The following is a 17,133-nucleotide window of genomic DNA, read 5'->3' as shown; positions in this document are numbered from 1 at the left end:
CACGGTAGCGAGTGCTAGACAGCAGGGAATCACTAAGGCCAAATGCCCCTCCCTACCAGCACTACCGGAGCAAAGCACGTCCCGCTCACCCCCACCTGAGGCAGAGAAGTATTTGGTCTGCCCTTGGTGCAAGCCAAGCGACAAGCTGTCCTCCTCGGCCGGCAGAGGCACCTCAAGCCCCAGATGGCGGCTGGCCCGTCCCCGCTTCAGCTTCTGGATGGTGTTGCCCATGATGGAGGGCTCGCTGAGGAGATCTGGCCAGTTGAGCAGGGCCTCGTTGGAGTGCCACCGAATCAGACTGCGGGACAGAAGGCAGAGCGGGATGTTCCCAGGTTGGCAGTGGGAGAGAGCGCGCTGTGTATTAATAGCCGGGATAACGTTCTCCAGGGGGATTTGTATCAGAAGCCAGCGTCCTGCCTTCCAGACGCATTGATTTATTGCGTTTGCTAATCAATACACGCAAGCAGGGCAGAACCCCTGCCCCTGGGAGAAATCAAAATGCAGCCTGTGGTGGCAATAAAGCTGGCAGATGCGCCTCACCTCTTAGCCACAAAAAATGACCAACCACAATAAAATGGAGCCTTTTGCCCACTGACATTAATCAGGGCTTGATGGCTCAGACTCCCCCACCCACAATTTACTGTCTTCCATGAAAGGAGGTGTCTGCACACGTGCCCAGAGCCCGTACAAATGCAGAATCCCTGCTGGCTTTCATCCCCGGCAGCTTGCTCACCTTTTTGAATCGTCCAGGAACAAGTCGGTTTTGGTTTGCTCGGAAAAGGCCTGTGGGGAAGGAGCAGAATGAGTCTGTCACCAAACGCTGGCTGGGTTTTGGTTAAAATCAGAGCTGATCAACACTGCCGGGCCAGGGGCTCTCCAGGGGGGTCAGGCAGGGGAAATGGCAGCAGGGAGGGGCCAGCCTCGCGGTCTGGGCACAGGACTGGAAGCCAGGCACTCACTCACTGGCCCTGATGCTGACTCGCTCTATGTCTTTCGGCAATTCACAGCCCCTCTCTGCCTCCATTTCCCACTGTAGAAGGCGACGGGGCAACGGGGCGCTGGGCCGATCGGGGCATTAACGTGTATCGGACAGAATGCGCTGGATGGATGCTGAGTATCATTAAGTGCCTTGGGTAGGTGAGGGCCTGAGAGCATGCTGCTCTCACTCTGCATGGCTTCCACCCCTCCCTTACGCATCAGGGACTCAGCCAGGGGCCGTACCGTGTGCCAGCTCCCAATCTTCCCTGTACCCGCTGCATTAACTCATGACACCGCTCCGCAGCCACACGCAGGGACAGAAGGAGGCTGAATGGTGCCCGGAGGGGCCGGGGGAAGCACTCGGAACTGCCTGCTTTGTGCCTCTGTTAGGCAAGAGAGTTGTCCCGTCGCCTGCTTACCTCGGCCCGGATCCCGGGGAAGGTGAGGAAGGAGCTCTCCAGGAAGGAGGAGTCCAGGTAGTTATCGATCTCTAAGGACTGCTGGTCCGAGTGGGTCAGGGTGTGGCTGATGGACGCCTGCACAAGAGGCGGGGAGGGGAGGGTGAGGCCATTGTTCTGGCTAAGAAATAGGTCTCGCTTGTATAATTAATGTACGGCCCCACCCCCTCCCCTTCAGGTCTGGCACCACCTACACTGGCGCTCCAGGCCGCAGCACCTCCTTCGGCTGCCCCATCCATTAGATCAGCGAGCAGACGCTCTTGACCTGCCCTACGTGTTACACCAGCAAATAAATGGCTTGGTAGCACAACAGTGCACGTGACCCCATCAGCACCCTGAAACGGGCAACCCTGGTCTGCCTGGCAACAGTGAGAGCAAAACCAGGGGAGCGCCCCAAACCCACGTGGGTTTTTCAAATACCTCCCAGGGGCAGCTCTCACCGGCCAATGCTTACAAGTCAAATGACACCAATTGCCTGGTTGCCTGCACGGTGCCCTTGAGTCTGAAGTCTCCCCCAGCCAAGGGCATACCAGCACAGGAACGGCTCGCAATCTCCTACTGAGCAGCTTTCCCAAAGAAATTTGTTAGTCTCTAAGGTGCCACAAGTACTCCTGTTCTGATTCCTGTTGTGTCCATTCCCCCCCCCCCCCCGACTTTCTGTGAGTCTCTCCTATGGGGCTTGCCTCCCATCGTGCTTCATTGCAATTGGCATATTCCCACTTGGGGGTTTGTTCTGGTCTCACCTGCCTGATGTGTCTGTGGGACTGGATCTCCTATCATTTATACCCCTGGCAGCCTACTGGATGCAGAGGAGCAACACCTGATTTATGAGGGTGTGAGTGAAAGGAGAATCAAAGCTGCTATTTGTATGTGCACGGAACGCTTCTGTAGCATCGCTATGGGCCAGATTCTGTGCCTCTTCCTTATGTCCATGCTGTTACTCCTGAAGTAAGATACTACACAATGGGAGTAAGGATGACAGATGCTGGCCCTCTATAAGCAAATCTGTTGTCATAAAACACCCCTTGAAAGTCAGTGATTTTTCTTCCCTGTTACCTTGCTACGAGCCATCCTGAAGAGGAATAAAATGACCAGGTACAATGGATAGACCACAACGCTGGACACCAAACCAACAGCCACGGTGTCAACGCTGAGTGGGATCAGGTTGGAAACAGCCACGTGACTGGAGAAGGTCAGGAAAAGGAGAGAGATGTCAGAACCAACCTCACCTGTGTCACCACCTGAACTAGGAAGCCAGCGTTTGGAAGGGAAAAGCCATTTTTAAAGGGACACTGTCGAGAAGACATTGCTGGCTCCACTGGGAGTTTTGGGTGTGCAAGGAGCGCAGAACAGAGCCCTGGCTTAGGCTCAGATCCTCACAGGTATTTAGGTCCTAAATCAACAGGATTTGATTTGAAATGGATGGTACCTCAAACGTATCAAAGGTACCTGCCTAACTTGGAGGATCTGGAGCAGAAAGCCTTTTGCATGGCGTTATTAGTACCAAAGTGAGGGGCTGTTGTGGTCTGGTGAAATTCTGATTCTGCAGCTGCTGTTGACCTGCTCTGTCCCTCTCTCTCTCAGGCTCATTTTTAGATGCTTTGTTACTTTGCTTTTTACCAGGATATAAAAAGCCTCCCAAGTCCCGAACCACAGAACAAATCAGGGTTGGGCTATTGGAAAAATTCCACCCAGGAGCTGTGTGTCTCTCTGCTGCTTTCTGCCAGGAGTCCCCACACCTGGCACTTGTGTCCAGAGCAAGCAGGACACCTTCACAGCTGCTTCTTAGCCCCATCACAAGTGTCAGGAGGGAGAATATTGGCAAGGTCTGAAATACTTCTCTACAGGCAAAAATAAGAGGGGTGGTGGTGGAGCCAAAGAGAGAAAGGGAGCAGCAAGATCTCTCCATCCAGGCTCTTCTATGATGCCCATCCTAGTGGTATCTGAGCATGGGAACAATTCACAGATTCTTGTGATAGGGAGGTCGGGGAGCTCCTTTTCCTTTACACTGGTGGAAATGGAGGATCGTAGGAAGGTGATAGATCAAGGGTCTGGGGCGTCACAGGACCATGGTCCGCGTGCCACACAGCCAGGTGACTGCGCAGGCCATTACCAGGCAGGACATGGGATGGGTGGTGCTAGACCAGGGCAGAGGCTTGGTAAGGTGATCCCGAGAGACCAGGAGCAGCACGGTAGGATGTGCGGCCCACCTGAGATTGACGTCTCCCACCACGCCGTACCACACGGCGTTGGCGCAGAGGAAGAGGAAGATGAGGGCGGAGCAGCAGGTGGCTCTCTGCACCCGAGTGAAGCGGCTGCGTGGGGGCCGGTCCCACATGGAGAGCCAAACGTGCTTCTCGAAGAAACCCCGCTGCAGCTCCGCCACGAAGATCCGAGGGAAGCTCCTCAATTCCGTCTCACCTGAATGCCGGGAAAAGAGAGCCAGGGTCAGGCTGAGATGAGCAGGTGAGAGCCACGCTCTGCAGAGGAGGCCATTCTGTGCCCTAGATCCACCAGCCCTCACAGCTGGAGCTCATGGGGGCCTGTGTGGTGAGACCGGGACCCATCCCTCAGTCCTGGGGTTCACAGGGGCCTGTGTGGTGAGACCAGGACCCATCCCTCAGTCCTGGGGTTCACAGGGGCCTGTGTGGTGAGGCCGAGACCCATCCCTCAGAGCTGGGGTTCACGGGGGCCTGTGTGGTGAGGCCGGGACCCATCCCTCAGAGCTGGGGTTCACGGGGGCCTGTGTGGTGAGGCCGGGACCCATCCCTCAGAGCTGGGGTTTCATTGGGGCCGCCTTCTTTGCCATGTATGCTCTGGTAGTGGAGAAGACCGAGCCAGAGCAGGTAAAAGGCAGAAAGAAGCCAGCAGACCACCTCCAATCTCGAGCCAGCGTGAGGGCATTGACTGGGAGCCCATGATGTCGTCCATACAGTCACTCTTTTGACATTCCCTACAAAATAACAAGCCCCAAAATCCCAGGAACTGCCCTGCCCTGCCCTCCTCCTTGTATCCCATGAACACTGAATGTTCCAGGCCGCGTGTCCCAGCAGCCAAGCACTCACTGGCGGCATAGACCTCCTTCTCCACCATGCCGTCATTCTCCTCGCTCTCCACGGACAGCCAGTCATTCACCAGGAAGAAGTAGCTCTTGCTGGTCTGCAGGTCTCGGACTATGACGTGCTGCAGGTACCAAGAAGGGCTGAGTCCTAAGAGCAGGGAAACAGAGTGACGTGGCTCATGGCAGACAATCCCTTTGCAGGGGCACAGGGTTGCCATGCAGTATCAATAGCTGCACAGCCCCGGGGACGAGCTCAGGAGAGTAATAACAGTCAGTAATGCTTATCAATCGCACTCCTCATCCCTACGGGAGGGGGTGGCCCACAGGTGCTATGGTATGGGCCACTCTGGAAGGGCGTAAGACAGACACTTCCATCTCAAAGCACTTTACAGATGTAGGTAACTAGAATATAGCCCCAATCTGCAGTAGCTGAGGCACCAAGGACATCTGTGAAAATCATTTGGGGGCTTGCACATAGATTTACACACCTAATTCCAGGCAACCCCGTTGGAAAACGTCAGCCTACGTGTCTATTGTTGGGCACTCAAAATTAGAATCCTTTGGCAAACGTGGCCTGAAGAGACTTTCCCAAGGAAACGCAGTGACAGAGCTGGGGCTAGCGCTCAAGTCCCCTGGCTGCCAGCCCCATGCCCTGGCCACTGGACCATAATGTCTCTCCACAGTGTGGTGTGTGCTAAGGCAGTGAATGTTCTTAGTTACCCATCAGAGTTCATCAGCTTCCCAGCACAATCCCCCGTGCAAGAATGGCTGCTCGTGCAGGATTTCTGGGGGTAGCCAAGAGTGGCACAGGCAGAAACCTTGCAAGAATATGGAATACCATAGGTCTGATTCAGATCTCACACCAGTTTACACCAGTGTAAATCACCAACCCAATGGTGATCGTCCCAGCTGTCCAAACCTGGCACACCTGCCCAGGCCTCACCTTTATTGTCATGCCAGATGCGGATTTTCCAGACGCTGCCCAGGCTCTGCTCCGTCGCAATCTGAAAAACATCGAGGCTGTTGCGGTGGAAAGCGTTCTCCCCATCCAGATGCCTGTGACCGCTTTTATTATCCACACCGTACAGGGTGATCCCCACGTGGGCGGTGGTACCTGGCAGGAGTTAACAGGAAGGCTCAGTTTGGCAGATCCCATCCAGTGCAGAGTTCTCTTCCCCCAACCCTGTGACCAAATGAAATGGCCCTTTTGAGAGGCCACCCAGAGACCCGTAAGAAATTAACATGCTTGTATCCATGGTTGCTGCTTGGCCTCCCCACACCCAGAGATAGGGTTACACACAGCTTGGAAGAGTCGGCTGGTGAGATCGGATTGATACATGGGCTTTAGTATGTTTCCTTCGGAGATGGGATGTGAGCTAATGTTCTTTAACTTGCTGACATCCTGGTGGGAGGAGATGTTTGTTCTGGATGTTCTTTCCACGGAGTGGCTGAAAGGCTTGTTTTCTTTGACTACTCCCCGGGACCAGCTGCCAGACACTCCTTGTTTCACCTGGGCCACCTAAATGTCCCCTGCTCGCCTATAAGGACCCAGACATGGTGACAGGGCATGAGCCTGCTCCCAGGGAAGCCACTGGTGCCAATGAGAGCAGCTATCCGACAGTGACACCACGGCATTCTGTACCGACGCTCAATCAACGCTCCCAGATTATATCCGCTCGCGTTTCAAAGTCCAAAGATGATGTTTCTAGCGGTTGTGGCTGCTATCCCAGCCCAAGCTTTCTGCCTCCTTCCTCCTCGCTGCTAAGAGAGACTCAGGGACCAGAGTGAAGCTATTAATTGTGCTGGCAACGCACATAAAGCAGGAGAGAATCCAACTCACTGTCTTATAGCAGTGCTGGCCCCAAAGGGCCAGCTGGAGTAAAATTCAACGCTCTCCCTGAAACGATCGGGAACCACGAGCGACATCTCAACAAAATGAGAGGAGGAGAAATTGTGCCTAATCCCGGGAGAATGGGGGCGATGACTCCACAGCACGATGCCCTCTTGCTCCTATCAGGAACAGGCAGGGCTGGTAAATGGACACGGGATCAAGCCCCAAGCCCAGTACAAAGACCCGTCCTCTGTGGATCATACTTATATTTGACACTTACCTGAGGGTTGTTTCCTTTTGACGCTGCGGCAGCTCATCATGCCAGCAAAGTCGCATTGAATTGGCCTGAACTGAAAACGTCTCAAAGACATACAAGGGCGCTTTCAGCAGAATTGCAAGAAGGAGCCGGACCATGGCAGAATAACTCAACCCCTTTCAGAGCCGGAAACACCTTCCAGATCCTCAGGGGCAACCCTCCCTCGCTGCTCCGGAGAACCCTGGGAAAGTTCTATGCCATGCAGGGTGATTTGCTGTGATGCGGTGCCTAGAAGTCTCAAAGGACTAATATGGAGCTACCCCACGGTCAGCCGTTCCAGAGAGTGACGCGGTTACTTTTTATGCATCCGAAGAAGTGGGTTGTAGCCCACGAAAGCTTATGCTCTAATAAATTTGTTAGTCTCTAAGGTGCCACAAGTACTCCTGTTATTTTTGCGGATACAGACTAACACGGCTGCTACTCTGAAACCCGCGGTTACTGACCTGATCCTCGGCCCCAGCCGGTTTTCACCAGGATCTCATATTTATACATCCCGTTCTTCCCGCAGAACGGAATCACCCCCACTCGGTTAATGTCGATCAGGTCCAGTTTGTGCACAATCAGTATGGCCACAGAGTATGTCACAAAGCAGACGGCACATGTCAGCAAAACGATGTAGTTGAGACCTGGGCCAGGAGGCTAAGCAAAATGAAAGATATTGAAAGATGCTTTTCCCTCCCCAAGCTCCTCCCTTCACAGCCTTACGCTCCACTCCTCACTGACTGCAATAACAATAAGTAACACATATCTTCATCTTACATAGTGTCGTCCATCCTGCAGGCTCCCTAACTGGAGTACAGACTATGCATATGCACATCAATCACTCTGCCCACTGCTGAAATGCATCCACCTCTGGAGTGGAATTCAGCCGCTCTCCAGGGCGTCATGCAGGAAAGTGCTGAACGCCTGTAGCTCCCCTTGACGTCACTTACAGAGCTACAGAGAAGCCTGAGTGGTTTGAGCATTGGCCTGCTAAACCCAGGGTTGTGAGTTCAATCCTTGAGGGGGCCATTTAGGGATCTGTCTGGGGATTGGTCCTGCTTTGAGCAGGGGGTTGGACTAGATGACCTCCTGAGGTCCCTTCCAACCCTGATATTCTATGATTCTATGATTCTAACTCCATCAGGAGGCACAGAGCACTTGGCAGGAGCAGCCTCTAAAAGTGTAAAACAAAACTATGCAACAGCTTTGGGCAGGAAGGGAAGAACTCTGTGGCAAAAATGAGAAGGTAAGCAAAATGCAACCAGAATTTGGCCAGGACACTGGGGCTTAACCACCCTACGCTCAGTAAAAGTGCTATGGGATTTTTAATGACTATAATTGGTCAGGACCGATGTGTGCATCTCTCTGAAACAAGGCACCTCCAGCAGCAAAGTTCCCAAGGGGACTATGCTGGGGCCTCGGTCTTGCTGGTTGGTCTCCCATCCAAGCATAGATCAGGCATGACTCTACTTAGCTTGTGAGATGTGTTGAGAGCAGCAGTTGTTTTTTCAAGCGGGCACATTCAAAAGCCAGCAAGCTGCTAATTTATCCAGTGTGCAGGAAAGCTCCAGTGTCTGGTTTTTGTTTTTACTCACAGGAAATATGAATTGGACGGAGTTTGGGGGAACAAACAGGCTGGCTCCGAAGGCTGTCAGGTGTTGGGTTAAACACACAGCCTGATCCGGGCTGGTCTCCTCCAATGGGATGATGCCTTCCGTCTTCCACCTCATCTCCTGCTCACTGAAGTACTGGCACAAGGAGGTGTACAAACTCAGGGTCACCTCCACCGGCGACCAACTGAAATGGTTTGTGATGTTGAAGTAATAGTCCTTGGTGGTGTCATCAGTACTAAAAAGAGAAGAGCAAGCACGGGGCTGCTTATCCACCAGCCCCTGGATGAGCCGCGAATCCCTATCCTGAGCCGATCTATGGCACACAAGTGACTTTCCATGCAAACAGCCCTGCTGCGTGGCGAGCAATTGACTCAGTACCAACTTCTGTGCAAAGCGACATAGGAAAACGGATCCTACTAATGGTGAGTAATTTACGGAGTCCTTTTGCTGTGGGGGAACTCATGGGCTCCCCAAGGCTTTATTACTTATTATTGTTTGTACGTCTACTAGTCATGGACTAGGAGCCCGGTGTGGTAGGTGCACTAATTATAGTGCACATTCTCCTCTTTTGCAAAAGCGAATCGGTGGCTAGACTTGCACAGCTACCCCACCACCCCTTAGCTGCGTTACCCTGACCCGGGTGACCCTTCCATAGTGGGCCTGGGAAAGGCTTTGTTCATAAAGACTATGAATCCCTCTTTGAGAATCTTGTTACCAAAAGCCCTGGAAGCCGTGCTAAATTACATAGCAGTGGCTCTACCCTGGCCCCACCTATTCCCAGTCCACCAACTTTCTTCTTGGGTAACACCTAGGAGTGGTTCATAAATAATGGGAGGCGTAAACATTTATTGCTGTGGAAAAAAAAAAAAAGAAATATTTCAACTACTGAAGTTGTACCAATGATTAACGCAATAAACAAGAAAGGTTGGATCCCAAAATCTAACAGTACAATAATAATACTAAACGTTTATATAGAACTTTGAACACGTAAAGTGCCATGCAGACCTGAACTACGTGGGCAGGTAGGTGGGTGAATATCAATAGCCCCATTTTACAGATGGGGAAAATGAGGAACAGAGGCCAAAGGTGGTTTGCGGAAGGCCACACAGTAAGTCAAGAGTCAGTATTAGAACTCAGGACCACCCAGTGCCTAGCTCACTCCTCCACACCCGAAGTTTTTGGCACTGTACAGCAGGGGATCTGTGCATCTGTAACAGGGCAGTCTGTTCCCTTTAAGGGCAGTTCCAATGCACAGGCATTCTGGGATGTGTAGTTCTCTGGATCACATGACCAAACTGGGCGCAAGCTCTGCTAGGAAAGGGGCAGGTGACAGTCAAGTGACTGCAGTATATAAGGCAAGCCTCTTGTTTAGTCAGGAGAGAGGTTCAAGGGAGTCGGTGGGTGTGTGAGCTGCCCCATAATAGCTGTCCAGGGACGGGCAGACCTGGAGCAACAGCCAGGATGGGCTAAGGGCAAGGAGCCTGGCTGGGGCCTCGGAGCAGAATCCAGACGGGGCCAGGGGGTGACTGGAGCATGAGAAGGAAGAGGCCTGGGCAGCACGTTCGCAGTGTGGGGTTGAGGTCTAGGTGTTCCCTGAAAGGGAGGGTGGAAGGAAGCCCCTTACTCAGCTTGCATCATCAGGGTGAAGGAGCCACTGAGTTCTGGGGAATGAGCCCCCTGCAGTGGTGACCCCCAGAGAGGGAGGTGGTGCAGACCCCTGCCTCAGTAGTGTGAATAAATTGAGCTTGGGGAAGGGGTGCTGAAGGCTTGCTTGGAGCCGGGGGAGGGGGGGGTTTGAAGGGAGCAAAGGTTACTGGGAAAGGAGCTGCAGCGCTGGGAGGCTGTTCCCTTGGAGTGGGGAGAAGTTGGGCAGGTGCTCAAGGGAGGCGGGGCCCTAGTAGAGAAGCTGAGCGGGAGGGTCATAGTAATTACACTGGGACTCTGTCTGGGATGCTGCTTTCCCGGGAAGGAGACGCCTCCTCAGTTTGGCCAGACGGGGAAAAGCACCAAACTGCCCTACCAGCAGAGGGACACGTATGCCGGCAGGAACGAGACTTGGAGCGAGGGGCGACCGGGGCAGCAGATGTGCCTGACGCCAGAATGGGTAAGCTGCCCCCAAAAGCTTATGGTCTAAAGCCACGAGCGAGAGCCAGGGCTAGGGGTTACACGGGGGGGTTGCTTTCTCTTACATTGGGGAAATGAAGAAAGTGTAGCGCTTGTGGTCCCGTCTCTCCACGGCCTCCAGCCCGATCTTCTTGGCCGCGCTGCAGTTGTGCTCGTTGGGCGCAGGCGAGGGAGAGAGGTAGGCTGCGATGAACGGCTCCAGCTCACTCGAGATGTAACGATCTGGGCAGCAAGGGGAAGAGAGGGAATGGCAAGCATTTTACAAACCCCCAGCGTGGCTTTACTTGCACGGGCCCCGATCCTGCTGACTTCAGCAGGTGTCTTGTTTGAGTGAGGGCTGCTAGATTGGACTTGTGATATTTACAGAAGTGAATGTTAAGTGCCACTGCTCCTGGTACCACGCTCACATGTCAGCAGCCCATACAGGACTGGTTGGAAGGATCCATCCTGAGAGGTGCTGAGCACCTGCCGCTAAGGGTTTACATGCCTTCCGCTCCCATTGCCCTCAGCAGGGAGGGAGGTGGCTCTGCACAGCGCGGGACTGGGCCTTTGGTGCTGAGGAACAAATGCTCAGTCCCGCTGTATCTTAGCATGTCACTAACGCCAGAGGTAACCCACGGACCATTCTCGCCGCGCAGCTCAATTCGCATTTGTGTTCCAAGGGGGAAATGCTCGACTGGGGTTTGACCCTGGGTCAGCGAAGTCAGCGGGAACAGGCCCAGACCCGCCTGACATTCCTCCTGCAAGAGGAGAGTGGCACCAGGTGTGCAGGGCGAGAGCAGCCAGACAAAGGTAGCGTATCTTGCAGTGTCTGACATGCCCTAGGAAAACCTGGGGCTAGGTTCTGCCAGGCTCTTGCAAGGATGCAGGGGTGAGAGTAAGGAACTTCCTCCACTGCTTGTGCAGCTCGCGGAAGGGCCGGGTGGAACGGCAGCTCCTGGGCTCAGAGGAGTGCGACCGGCTCCCTAATTAGGTATCGCCCCTCTCCTCTGCAGCAGGGAATGGGAATCCTAAGCATGATCCTCTCACCCTCTAGTGGCTGGAAGTCCACAGAGACTGATATACCAGTCCTAGCGCAGCTAGACTCTGAGCATTTGGAAAGCATCTACCCTGCCCAATGTCACTGGAACACACGGACGAAGCTCTGAGGCTGCTATATGCCAATAGGATTCTCCTTTGGCTCCAGTGGTTCAGGCCAGTGCTCCTGGAGAGCAAAGGATTTGAGCTCTAGTCCCACTGGGGACGGTGACTCCCATATGGCCGTGACTTGCAGTGCAGCTCTCAATCCTGATCCCTTGCTGCACCGTGCTCGTGTGTTGTGCTTGACTTGTCCCTGCCCTGTAGCAGATCCCGTTTAGCATGCAGGCCCCGGGTCCTGTGCTCTCTCTGTCCTTCAGATGAAAAGTATATTGAACAGCAGAAAAAGTGCGGTACCTACCATTTAAGACTCTGTAGGTGAGCTGGAAATGCAATCCTGCTTCTCTGTTGTTGTTTTCTGTCGTAACAACTAGGTTCACCGAAGTCTTTCCCTGAATGATTGCGGAGCCAGCGGAGATGTTCGTCATGGCATTGTTCGATACCATCACAGTGATGGCCTTCTCTGCGTCCAGACTCCCGATGGGAATCTGGGTCCCGTTGTTGGTTTGAAACTCCATGGAGGCCACCTCTGTGGACACGGTGTAGTTGCTGATGTAGCCAAAGGGGAAGGGGTTGGAGTCCACCCGGAACATGACTTGGATCACGTCGGTCAGGTCGGAGAAGGTGGTGTTGAAGGCCTGGGGGATGGAGAACTGGCAGTCCAACGTGTTCTCATAGCAGAGCAAGTTGAGGGGATCAGACCGTTTGCCTTTGGCCACGATTTCTCCTCCCACCAGTTCAAGGGGCTCCTCATTCAGCACCCGGGACTTCATGAGGATGCGCATCAGGCTGGAGGACAGGCTGTAGGCTTTGGAAGCTACTAGCACACGGTGGGGATCGTTGCACGATTCCTGGAGTTTTGACTCCTGTGGAACTGTGTTGACGAGTTGTATTAAGTCCCCTGTAAGGAGAGAGGTGGAATAGCAGTGAGGACCACAATCTAGGCAACACTCAACTCCTTCCCACAACCATCAGGAAACCTCCTTCCTTACTGGCTTTCTATTGGACTACAGCATTGTGACACAGGACCTTCCACAATGAAAGCTCTACATCATCCATAGCTAAACATACAGCGCTCTTCTGCATCGCTGTGTTTTCTCTAACCTATGGTGTGGTTAAGATCTAAAGTTACAAGATCCTAATGTGGGCTTCCTCTTCCTTCTGTGAAAGGGCTGAGAGAAAAGTGGATAGAGGGAAATAGACACACAGAACCGATATAACAAACCGCTGGAACTATAAAGAGTAATGCCATTACAAACACAGCCCATTGCAAGCATGCCAATAACGGGCCTTTCTTTAAAGGTAACCTGAAGGTGATGTCAGAGGCCAATGGAGTTTCCATAAGCACATCTGCCAAGGATGAAGCCCAGCTTGATGCTATGCATGGCAGCCCACACATCTGGAAGCTGCCTCTGTTATCCTCAAGCTTCCTAAAAAAGGGCTGTTCCTTAGAGTACCAACGACTTCATTAATTCAGGGGCTGTCAGTTTCAAATGCCCCAGCAGGGAACAGGCACCAGCAGGAGGACAGTGGGAAAATCGGAGAGATGATAAATTACAGGTGGGCCCAACCTACAGATTCAGATTTTCCCCCGACGCCTGGAGGGGGATGCTATTCAAATGGAGGGCTTGGCACTGGCCCACCTCTGTGATAAACACTCGCTGTAGGCAGCCTTTGCTCAGGACATCTCCCAGCCGGGAGAAGGCCTAAGAAACCTTTCCCAGCTTTTCTAGCCTGGTCCTTCCCTGATCATCTTTTAAAATCTACCCCCCACCCACGCAGTGACGTCCGTGCCCTGAACACCTCCTAGAGAACGTCCCGTTGCTTGGGGGCCCCCAGAACTGACCCGTAATGTTGAGGATGTTGTCTGCGATGGCTGTCGGTGTCATGATGCCCTGAGTGGTTTCGCCCTGGAGGATGGCCATCATGCTTTCCAGCTTGCTCAAGGTCCCCGTCAGACATGATCTGCAAAGAAGCTCCTTGCTCGCCACCTGCCATTAGAAATGCAGGCTAATCCAGCAGAAATCAATTCTGTATAAAAGGCAGTAGCAGCTGTGCATGGTACTTACTGGGTTCAGTCCTACAAAGTGCTGAGCGCTCTGGCTCTGAGACTACGTGCATGCGTCTAGTTCAACCTGTGCTTAGGAGTGCTGCTGGATCGGGACCGTGCACCCTGTGTGCCACATATGTAATAGTTCTCTTCAGATTGTACTTTATCCACAACCAAGTCCATTTCCCCCCCCAATCATCTACTTACCCCTCTCACTGGATACCATAATCTACCTACCTACTGGACGTCTAGCATTCCCTTCACTGTAGTACCTAGGCAACTCGCACTGCAATAATAGCCGGTCTAGAGGTACCAATGCAAGGCAGGGCACCCAAGTCCCTGGGGTTCTGACACCAGGAGTGAATGTGTCTCTTGTTGTTGCTTCTTTCAAGTTGTTACCTCAGGGCTGAATTTTACTCCTGTTGAAGTCAACCAGAGGCGGTTGGGTTTTTTCCATTGTCTTCAACGGGAGCAGGATTTGGCTCTAAGTGGATCCATCTCCAACATTCAAACATGTCCTAGAGCTGTGGGAGGGATTTCACCACCCAGTTTTGATGACCGTCCCTCCCATCCACTCCCAGATGGGTCTAAGAAACAGAATGTTCTACGTTTAAAGCATGGGCTCGATGGGAGTAAGCTACGAAACACATGGAAGTGGTTACCACCACCCAGCTACTAGCTTCTCTTCTTTTTGTCATCAGAGGATTCACCACAGATGTCAGAATGACTTGCAGCACAAAGGGGTGTGAAAGCCCCCATGGGCTTGTATTTGTACATTAATAGACAGCACCATTTACAGAGATATAAGAGGACCTCTCTCTACCCTGAGGATCTTACTATCTAAAGAAGAGACAGCAGCAGCATGTAAGATGAAAACAAGTTACACAGAGCAGAGGAAGGAAGAGAGAGAACAGCAAAAAGGACTCATGGAAGAACTGCCCCAGGGAGACTGTTACCCAAGGAGCAGAGCTGACGTGAAATACTTTCCAGTCAGAAAATGGGGTTTTTGTCAAAATAGAAACTCTCTGTGGGGAAAAATGTTAAAATTAACATTTTCTCTCCCCAATAGGGAGAATAGAAACAAGCAGTTTAATTTTGAGCCAACATTTCTAAAACCAAACAAAAAAGTTACTTTAAAATGATGCCTTTTTTTTCTATTTTTTCCAATTTCAAACTTTTTGTTCTCTGCCTTTTTTTTTTTTTTTTGGTTGCTATTTCGGCGTTTTGTTCTGGCTCGGAGCCAAAACTAATCTCGGAATGTCAAACCTGACCACGGGACAAAAATTCCATTCCCTGACCAGCTCCACTACAGTCCGATGAGGTGCTGGGTTGCAGGCTCACGAGAAGAGGTCGAGTGTGTCTTGTGCTAGTAAAATCCGGCAGAGGAAAGTGATGTATGGGGCCAGAGTTCAGGGCAGGGACAGAGGCAGAAGAAAAAGCAGTGGCTTTGGAGAGAAGGATCCCAGGATAAGCTGTTCGAAGCAAAGGGGGTCCCGGGACAAGGATTTTGAGAGCAGCGGGATGTTTGATTCATGTCAGGCCGCGTTCTCAATGAGCGAGCTTGCGGAGCTATTTATGGGTATGAGGGAGGTGCTCAGAAATTACGGTGATGGGCAAGCAAAGCCTCACAGCCCCTTCAAGAGGTAGGGGAAGAAGAGTAGGCGGCTGATTGGCTGGCCACCCAAAGCCAAGCCCATTAAATAGCTGGGCTCATTCGTTTGATGCCCAGCTGATGAAGCATAAAAAGCCCCTCCTGAATCCAACAGGGAGCAGCCCCAGCCCTGGGAAGCGGGGCCCACTGGCTAGGCTCAGGGCTGGCTCCAGGCACCAGCTCAGCAAGCAGGTGCTTGGGGCGGCCAAGGGGAAGGGGCGGCACGTCGGGCTCTTCGGCGGCAATTCGGCGGCGGGTCCCTCGGTCCCTCTCAGAGGGAAGGACCTGCCGCCGAATTGCCGCCGAAGAATAAAGCGGCGCGGTGGAGCTACCGCCGATCGCGGCTTTTTTTTTTTTTTTTTTTTCACCGCTTGGGGCGGCAAAAACCCTGGAGCCGGCCCTGGCTAGGCTGCCACAGTGTGGAATGCAATACTTCAAATGATGACCGGCTCAGAGCCTCCTGCTGCCAAGCAACTGTGCTAGGGCTGTTTCCAGAGGACAGGTATAAATTCTTCGGTAACATCTGCAGGGGATGAGTGCGCATTCATCTCTCGCTGCCTTTCGAGAATGATAGATGAGAAAAGGGTAGCGATGATAATGCTTGCACTTAAAGATGGATGGATAGAAACACACACGCCCTACAGATGTCACCGACAAATTATACCTGTCCTCTGTATGTGATCAACGTGTGTGTATGTGCGCGAAGCTGAAACGGAACAAGGAAAGGCCAGAGCTACCCTTTCTTTCCATCACTCAGCGTCAGAGCAGAAGAGGCTGGAGGGTCCCATACCATGCACTGCGCAAGGGCAGCGGAGATCTGCTGGATATCGTCCACCGTGTTCACATTCAGGGAGATGAGGGTCTCGGTGATGTTTCTCCGCGTCCAGGTGCGAAGATCTAGTTCGTTCCCCGTCTTGGCTTCTGAGCACATCAAGTGCTCGTGCTAAGGGGAAACAAAAGCAGGGGGTTTATCAGAATCCTGCAGAACAGGAGCTTTAGCACTCAACCACAAATTTCCATTGCAGCATTTAATGACTTTCCAGCTGGGAGTCTCTGATATCTGGGTTCTCGGCAGGCTCAGCCAGGGCTGCTGCTGGATACAATTTGAAAGTTAAAAAGCCTCTTTGCATTCTGCTGCCAGTGGAAAATATAACTGGAAGCAGGACAGGAAACAGTCTCCGTGAAAGAGTCTTCTCCTCTGCAGCTTCTGCCAGCTACGAGAACATTCCTGTCTCTCTCCATCTGGTCACTTTTCAAAGTTGCTGTGTGATCGTATCAGATCTCCTCTCTTGCCTGTGCTGTTGTTTGTTGGGCCACTCGGTGGGCCCAGCTTTCAACAGAGCATTCCAGTCTAATTCTGTGATTCAAATGGGCACTTTAATAGGGCACCCCTGTTCTGCAGGCTTAAACTGGTACCTAGGTGCATACAACTGGCATTTACCCAGCAAAGCACAAAGCGGGGCACCCAGATGGAGATCCGGATGGTCTGTGTAAGTGGCCATGTTTTGAAAATTGGGCTCCCCCGCTGCACAGTGACTCTTTACAGTGTGTTAGGGATACACAATTTTAGGCTATGGACAATCCAGGTGGGTTAGATTGGCACAGGCATCTGTGCCCACTGTACTGCCATGGCTGGAGTTCAGGGCCTGTTCTCTTGTTCCCCATTCACCTAGTGGTCTGGGATTGCTGAGGAAGCCGTGTGCTCAGTCCTTCAGGGATGGGGAAGGGAGAGCCCTGTGCTGACTCCCTGAGGGACCAACCCTGATAGGCTCTAAAGGATGGGACGAGGCTCATCTGCGGCAAGAAAGAGGGATCTACAAAAATCTATGGGAACTGGGCACCTGCTAGGACTAGGCCCTGAATGAGATATGAGTGACAATGAACAAAGGGGCTGGGAGAGTTGTGGGGGGAGCCTGGGAAGATGATGGTTAA

General features: G+C 52.6%; 1 protein-coding gene across 1 annotated transcript in view; it reads right to left on the bottom strand.

Annotated features, from left to right (window-relative positions):
• The window catches only part of PKD1 (polycystin 1, transient receptor potential channel interacting), a 131,309-nt gene that overhangs the window by 18,102 nt on the left and 96,074 nt on the right, over nt 1-17,133 (bottom strand). The window contains exons 21-33 of the mRNA XM_065411612.1: nt 15,992-16,144; nt 13,347-13,491; nt 11,802-12,401; nt 10,429-10,585; nt 8,222-8,474; nt 7,088-7,283; nt 5,441-5,611; nt 4,502-4,645; nt 3,647-3,857; nt 2,493-2,619; nt 1,398-1,514; nt 734-783; nt 96-298 (exon numbers count right to left, since the gene is read on the bottom strand). Of these exons, the coding sequence (XP_065267684.1) occupies nt 96-298; nt 734-783; nt 1,398-1,514; nt 2,493-2,619; nt 3,647-3,857; nt 4,502-4,645; nt 5,441-5,611; nt 7,088-7,283; nt 8,222-8,474; nt 10,429-10,585; nt 11,802-12,401; nt 13,347-13,491; nt 15,992-16,144 (2,527 nt within the window). The remainder of the gene's footprint in view (nt 1-95; nt 299-733; nt 784-1,397; nt 1,515-2,492; nt 2,620-3,646; nt 3,858-4,501; nt 4,646-5,440; nt 5,612-7,087; nt 7,284-8,221; nt 8,475-10,428; nt 10,586-11,801; nt 12,402-13,346; nt 13,492-15,991; nt 16,145-17,133) is intronic.

The sequence above is a fragment of the Emys orbicularis genome, chromosome 10 (assembly GCF_028017835.1).
Source record: "Emys orbicularis isolate rEmyOrb1 chromosome 10, rEmyOrb1.hap1, whole genome shotgun sequence".
NCBI classification, from domain to species: domain Eukaryota; kingdom Metazoa; phylum Chordata; order Testudines; family Emydidae; genus Emys; species Emys orbicularis.
This window is presented reverse-complemented; position numbering and strand designations above follow the sequence as displayed.